Here is a 7,885-nt window from a genome sequence, read left to right as displayed (position 1 = left end):
TTTTTAAAGATAAAAAAATAAACCAAAAAAGAAAAAATAATAACAATAATAAAAAGAATCATTTCATTGACTTTTTTGCTGGGCGTGTTTGGTTCTATCCTAGGTTACTGGACTATTGGGCTATCTAGCCACTGGTTCCTGGTCCTCCACGCAGTATCAGGCACAGGTTCCCAATCATGGCATGGGTCTCAAACTGGACCAGCCATTGAATGGCCACTCGCACAATTTCTGTGCCACTTTTGTCCCAGCACATCTTGCAAACAGGGCAAACTGTAGGTTGAAGGTTTTGCGGCTGGGTTTGTGTTCCAGTCCCATCACCGAAAGCCTGTGCTACATAAGGCCTTATCTATAAAAAAAAAAGATAAATAGAATGCCAGCTGGGAAGCAAGAAGACTGCCAATCACCAGCCATGTGATTGCATGATCTTGAGGGTAACTCCCAAGAACTCCAAAGATGGCTCTCTATGGAGCTAACTTCAACACTAATATCATGTGGGACCATTGTAATATACAGGCTAATAAACAACTGGCAATGTATGCATATAAATGTGTATATAATGAATGTCATCTTTATTATTTTGACACAAATTAATATTCAAATTCAGCTTGAATATTAATTTGATCCCACCCATACTCATTCAGAGGGAAAATATGCTCAACAGGAGACTCAATATATACAGCCCAAAATGCAGCTTTGTAAATAAGTCATGATACTTTCTCTCTAAAAACTAAACTATTTTGGATGTGAGTCATTCTTCCAATGCTGAAGAAACTTGAAGAGCCTAGAATTAAAAAAAAATTGGTCCTCCCCTCCCAGCTGTTCGTCCTCTGGATATATTTTCTAAACTAATTTTATTGCCATCTTGCCACCAGATCCTAGATCTTGGTTAGATTTGGCCAAACAACAACCCCTTGGCTCTGGCTCTCCCAGGCAAAAAGAAAGAATGGCTGCCTGGTGGTCTCTAGGCAGCATTCAGAAGTATTCTTGCCCTGTTTACCAGGAGACCTCTAAGCAAATGTGGTATAGTGGTGCACACCTGTAATCTCAGCACTTTGGAAGTGAAGGCAGGAAGATCAGCTCAAGGCCAGCCTGGTCTAGAGATCCTGTCTCAAAATCCAAGACAAATAAACAAAAATTACTTAATACAGACAATGGAGCAAGGCAGAACCTCCAGGATGCCTTCCCACACAAGTGTCAGCCAGGAATTTCGCTCTGCTTCAGCTGGAACCCCCAGAGAACCACTTTATTTGATCCTGTGATTTTTCTCTTCTCAAAGACTCACTAAGAGTCAGGTCTCTGGCACTGGCTCAGGGCATTTGCACTTGAGCCATTTACAAATAAAACCTCACATCCCAATTTACTTCTTGCTTATTATGTCTTCCCAGTCATCTCCCCAGAATCTTTCCAACTCCAGGAAGGGAATGTGGTTATTTATCCCCATACTCCTCCTAATAACCGTGCATGCTCAAAAAAAATCTAACTTGGGACTATAAGATGGCTCAGGTATTAAGAGCACTTGCTGTTTTGTCAATGAACTAGGTTCAGTTATCAGCACCCACAAACTCCAGATTCAGGAAAGTTGAAGCTCTCTTCTGACCTTTGTGGGTACCAGGGACACATGTGATAAACATGTATGTATTCAGGCAAAATATTCATACACATAAAAATAAAATAAATACAACTTTAAAAATATATCCAAGTGATGTTTGGTAAATAAATGAATCAATAAGCAGAGATCTTAAAATTTTATTACCATTTTTCTTGTTTTTTTGTTGCTTAAACAATCCATTCTGAGTACACATTTCAGAGCTGACTAAAAGTATTAAAGCAACTCAAAGATTAACCAATGAATAGTTTCCCTACATTTTCTCAAAATCTGGTACGATAGGAACAGATATAAGTAATCAAAAACTTGCATTGCAAAGGAAATGTACCACACTTTCAATTACAAAGATGAGCACTGAAAAAAACACCTAAAGAGAAAATAGATGAAACAATTATCATCATCTAGAACCAGAACACAAAGTTGCGTTATACTGTGTTCTCCACATGCCCAGACTAACCTTGACATTCTCCTCCTTACTTAAAATTTTGACTGTCCCTTTTAAAATCAGTAATTGGGTTGCCCCATGTTGTTATCAAAATGGTACTAATCCTCCATGGGTCTGTTTCTGGAGCCCTCATCTCTCAATGCCTCATTATATAAAGACGAGAAATACATTGGTTCCCTCCTTGTAAATTTGGTCAAAAATTCAAGAGCTTTCATCTTGGTAGTTTCAGCGTAGGCTCTTGGACCCCACAGGAATACATAACGTGGAGGATAACTCTCGGGCACCTGCATATATTTCAGATAATTTTGCTGCACTAAATCTCTAGTGAGGAACTCCCTGGGCTCCCCATAAATGAAATGCTCTTTCCCATCATATATTCCTATCATATTCAGGAATTCCCACATGCTTTCTTCAGAAGCACAGTCCCCCTCTATGAATATTACACCCAGAATAACTATCAGGAAGGCGTTTCTAGGCAATCTCTTGTTGTAGTCATCATATGTGAGGTTCAGTGTGTTGGTAAGGATGTAAGAGCTGCTTACAGGATCATCTTCCTTTATATCAATGCCAAAAATCATCTCTAAGCACTTAGCAGCTTCCTCAAAGATGGCAGGGAATTGTTTCTTGTGGTCTTCGTTGACAACCCCAAGCATTTCCACTTCCTGGATAGGTTCTTTCATTCTATATTTCAGGAGCAGGAGATTCACCAGTTCGGTGACCTTTCGCTTTTTGAGATTTTGCCATGCGGAAACATTGTCTGTCAACTTCGAAGTGTTTAAACTCTCTTCTTCCGGGCTGCCATATTCTTCATCTAAGTTGATATATGAAGTGAAGGAGGAAGAGCTCCGGTAACTCTGTGAAATACTCAGCATCCGGGTAACAGACTCTTCTGTCTCATCTGGACTGCTCCAAAACGGAGGACATGATGAGGAAGCGGAAGGTGGGGAAGCACAGAAGGAGGGCAAAGTGAATCTTAAAGAGGCAGATAATGTGGACAAGACGCTGTCACTATAAGTAGCCGCCCCTGCCTCCTTGGCCTCATCCTCCTCCTCTTCCTTTTCATCCTCTTCCATTTCTTCTTTCTCCTCTTCCTCTTTTTTCTCCTCCTCCTCTTCCAATTCTTCCTCCTCCTCTTCTTCTTCTTCCTCATCCTCTTCTTTCTCCTCCTCCTCTTCCATTTCTTCCTCCTCCTCTTCCTCTTCTTCCTCATCCTCTTCTTTCCCCTCCTCCTCTTCCATTTCTTCCTCCTCCTCTTCCTCTTCTTTCTCCTCCTCCTCTTCCATTTCTTCCTCCTCCTCTTCCTCTTCTTCCTCATCCTCTTCCTTCTCAGCTAATCTATATATTTCAAAAGCATCCTGGAAAACTTTCCAGAGGCTGAAGTGTGGATAGTATGGCATGATGAATCTGGCTGGAGATGGTAGGCTGGAGTATAAAGCAGGACAGTGGGGGTGTGGGGAAGGAAGAGTAGTGTGAGTGGCCCCAGCTAAAAAATCTCACCCCCTCATGGGTCTAACAAAAACTTCTTTGTAGGTGATTGTCTCAGAGCCCTGCTAGCTGGCTGCTTTCCTTGTTGTGTGTCCTACTGGAACCTGAAGAGGGATATGAAAAAGGTCCTCAGCATATAGGCAACTGGAAGATCCTGGGGCCCCACAGTGATGTATGTGTCTAGGTACTTTGGGAACTTCCTTGGCTCTGGGCTTTGGGTAGTGACCTTGGTGCCCATTCAGGGTGTGCTTCTCACCTTGACTATTTCACTCCCTGGGACTTTTCTATGTTGTCATTTGAGGGGAGATGACTCTCATCACAATCCTCAACTCAGTTTCTGATTGACAGCTCTGGAAGAGGAGCTGAGAGGAAACCTGAACTACTCAATGCAGCTGGCAATCCCTAATTCCAGAAGGAGGGCCCCCTTTGAGTTGACTTTTATTCTAGGAAGTTTTAGATCCTACTCAGCTGCTAGACTGAGACAACCCCTAAGGATAACACCTCACATTCCCAAGACAATGAGGAAGAAATAAGGGAAGCCCACCCCTAAGTATTATCTGTCAAGGGCCTCTCCCACATGCTAGTCAAGAACTGACCAAACTCTTTCTCCATCTCCTAAGTGAGAGATGTACTCATATCTCAATCTGAACCCTCAGGGGGGGGGGTTTATACCTCTGCTCGCTGTAACACCTGCTTCTACGTTACTCTCAGTACAGTTTGCACGCCACTGTACCTACCACTGTATGCCAGCTGGGCAAGGGCCTGGAGAATGAAAGAACACACAAGAGACCTGGGTCATTCGAAAAGAGATCAGCTGAATGACATTTATTCAAACTTAGGGAAAATCTTAAATACCTAGCTGCTGCACATGGAATGCCCCCCAGGCAGGTGGGAAATTACCATGCCCAAGGTGGAGTCAACAATGCTCTATAGGCATGGCAGAGGGAGCACAGAAACAAACAAAATATTTTAGCTGGCTGACCAGAAACTGTCCTCAAAATAAAACCCAGAAGCAGGGATAGACCCATAGGCCCTATAGATCCCTCTTTTATATAAATTATATGACTAGGTCTGTCTTAGGTGACATTGGACGTCAGGCAATATCCCTTACCCGTCATGGGAAAGCATCCAGGTCAAACACATTTCCTGTCTTAGGTTGGGGAAGCCCCCCAAAAATCTTTCCCAATTGAAACCCATCACCAAGTTCAGCCAGATTCATGATGAAAGATCCTCTGGAGCAATAGCTAAGAGGACTCGCCAAGTGGAGACATTGACCTGAGCTTGCCTTTGGCTCTGGCACCATGAAACCATGAAGATGATGCTCCCGCACATATAGGCACTCCTTAAGGAAGCTGTGCCTGCTCAATCCTTAATAAGTCTGCCAGCAAATTGGAGCCCTTTAAGTAAGGTCTCAGCGCTGGGGGAAACCCGCCATCACATCAGTGCCATCCTCCTGCATTTCACCTCTCCACAACAATCTCCTCCCAAAAGACAGGCTCTGTAAAGCTGCCTTCTTTCATTTACTAACTTCTTTTTTATCAGTGCAATATTTTCTAAAGTTTATTTTTTTCTCTTTTATATCCCTTTTATGACTTTTACCTTCCCGCTCCTCAAAACTCTTAATAGAACTCACAGATACTACATCCTGAATCTCCTCAAAGGTTTTGGTCAAATACTCTAATTGCTCTTTTAATTTTACTTGCTCCCAATCAGAAATATTAAAGCCCCCTGATTGTAGAAATCAGGGACTAAACTCTCTCAAAAAATTGAGCAATAAACTACCTTATACAAAAGAAAACTGTCTTAAAGAACTCTTGTGTTGTCTAGTTTTAATAACGGTGCCTTCCTTGCCTTGCTTCTTTAAAAGAACTAACAATTGGCCCATTAACGGCCGTCAATACTGGAAAAGAATTACTTGTGCCCATTTTCAACTCACCACTCAATTTCTTACCTGCTGGCCAGCCTTCGGAGGGCTATCTCTCAGGGGTCCTACTTCCCGATCTCACTGATGGGTCTCCAACTGTAACACCTGCTTCTGCGTTACTCTCGGTGCAGTTCACAAACCACTGTATGCCAGCTGGGCAAGGGCCTGGAGAATGAAAGAACACACAAGAGACCTGGGTCATTCGAAAAGAGATCAGCCGAATGACATTTATTCAAACTTAGGGAAAACCTTAAATACCTAGCTGCTGCACATGGAATGCAGGTGGGAAATTACCACACCCAAGATGGAGTCAACAATGCTCTATAGCTAATCACCAGGCTGGGCAGAGGGAGCACAGGAACAAACAGGATGTTTTAGCTGGCTGACCAGAAACTGTCCTCAAAATGAAGCCCGGGAGCAGGGGTAGACCCATGGGCCCTACAGCTGGCCATGGTTTGTTCCTCTGAGCAATGCTTTGAGATCACCAAGATAGAGAAGACAATGTACCACATCCCTCAGGGAATCTACAAGCTGACAACATGGGAAAGGTAACAGTCCTAGTAAGGGGGAGAGGGAGGTTGTACCCTCAGTTCTCACTCAGAATCCTTATCTTAACTCCTGGTGGCCCCGGACACCTTGCTATGCTGACCTGACCTATCTCCTCACCACACTATTGTCTCTTCAGACCAAGTTCCTCAATCCCCTGAGAATTCAAGGCAACACAGAAAAGGTACTAGACTCCCCTACTCTGCTAAAGTCACAGACTTACACAAAGGATTTCCTTCACCTCCCTGAAACACTCCATAGAAAACTAAAATGGCATCAAATTCAATGACACCTGCCCCAGGTCTGTTGAGGGAGGAGAGTCACCTTTACTGTTTAGCAGGACCTGCCTCAGTCTCCTTTGACCTGAAGTGTGTCTGTTTAGCCAAGACCTCACCATCCTGAAACACTATAGTTCCTTGGCTCTTTGGAGAGCTTGTGGCAGAAGTCAGAGTCCATTCCATTAGAACACCACAAGCTATACCTTCCTTGGGCTGGGAAAAAGTTGAGAGTTAGATTCCACAGGATTCCTTCCCCAAATCCTGTTCCATTCAGGATGGGAGAAGGGAAAAGTAAGGTAGAGAAAAATGAGACTTCTTCCGTCCTCACCCGGGACCTTTAACTTGATGCCCAGCAGAGTCTGGGACCCATCTCTACACTGACTAGCCCTCACAGAATGTCACTCTCTCAGATCCTCACACATCAGACAGAAAGAAGATGAAGATACACATCCGACAACCCTTGCCTGCAAGATCATAAGGTTTACAGCAGAAACCTGCTGAGTGCAGGGCCACCTCACTCAGAGCAATATTCATATATAACCATGGTTCTTTCTCTTCCTATGTTGATAGCAAGAGAGAGTTTCTTTTTTCCCCCCGGATGCAACTAAATTGGCCTTGATAAAATCTGAGAACTCCTTTGCAAAGGTTCCCCAATGATCTTTGACAAATGTTGTCTTTATTCCCTGAGAACCTAGTCAAATTTGTGAAGCATGGCCAAGTCTTCTACTTTTGTCTAGGGTCTCCCAGGGTTGACAGCTGACAGAACCCATTGTTTTAATGAGAGGAGGAGCTACACCCTCTGTTCTCCCTCAGGCTATGTATGCTGCTCCCTGATGTCAAAGCCTCACTTCCAGGAGACAAATTTTTTCAATTTCCTGTAGAAATGACAAAGCACATCTAGCCACTATTGCCCATATCTCAAATGCACAATAGGGTTTTTGTAGGGCCTCTTATAGTTCTACAACTATAAGCCATCCTCAAAGGATTTAGGATTTATATTACTCCTGGCAAAGCCATATACTGCCTCTATTCTGTTCATGTGAGGATGTCTTCCTTAGTCCAAAGTTCCCGTCTCCTTCATATACCATTTTCAAAAAAAGAAGTGATAAGGTCTCTGCTTGAGCCTGGACCGTCTCCGGACCAACATAACAAGTTGGTTTCTGCAAGGCTCTCACTATCTGTTATGTGTTGTCTCCTCATTCTTGTCCCCTGAGTACTCTCAAGCTTGAAGCCTACCCAGCCTCCTGAAATGAGCCTGCCTCCTCAGGAAAACCCACTGATTCCTTCCAAGATCAAAGTCTAAATACCAAACCCCAAAAGCCAGAATAGGCACCTTAAGGCTAACAGCAAAGGTCACAGGGCTTTCCATATTGATATTCTGAAGCCCTGTCACTCCTCCAGATTCTTCATTTTAATGCCCAGCGACACCAGCCCACTTCCCTTTGCTGAGTGAAGCTAAGGTCCCTGGGGCAGGAAGTCAAAGAGGCTCCTCCAAATCCAGTAACACTCTACCCCCCACCAACACTTCTCAGAACTAACAGGGGACCTGTGGGAAGTTCTATCCCTCCTGGCAATGCATGACCCAGCACTGAACCCTCTTC

At 43.7% G+C, this 7,885-nt stretch overlaps 1 protein-coding gene across 1 annotated transcript; it reads right to left on the bottom strand.

The window, feature by feature from the left end:
• Positions 1–2,149: 2,149 nt before the first annotated feature.
• On the bottom strand, positions 2,150–3,448 carry LOC119804486 (melanoma-associated antigen B4-like). Its single transcript, XM_038315889.1, has one exon. It carries the CDS (start codon positions 3,446–3,448, stop codon positions 2,150–2,152), a length of 1,299 nt encoding a protein of 432 aa, XP_038171817.1.
• Between the last annotated feature and the right edge of the window lie 4,437 nt (positions 3,449–7,885).

Source organism: Arvicola amphibius, chromosome X (genome assembly GCF_903992535.2).
Source record: "Arvicola amphibius chromosome X, mArvAmp1.2, whole genome shotgun sequence".
NCBI classification, from domain to species: Eukaryota; Metazoa; Chordata; class Mammalia; order Rodentia; family Cricetidae; genus Arvicola; species Arvicola amphibius.
This window is presented reverse-complemented; position numbering and strand designations above follow the sequence as displayed.

Excerpts from the sequence above, each read along its gene's own strand:
- LOC119804486 (XM_038315889.1), bottom strand. The coding sequence starts at position 3,448 with ATGCCATACTATCCACACTTCAGCCTCTGGAAAGTTTTCCAGGATGCT.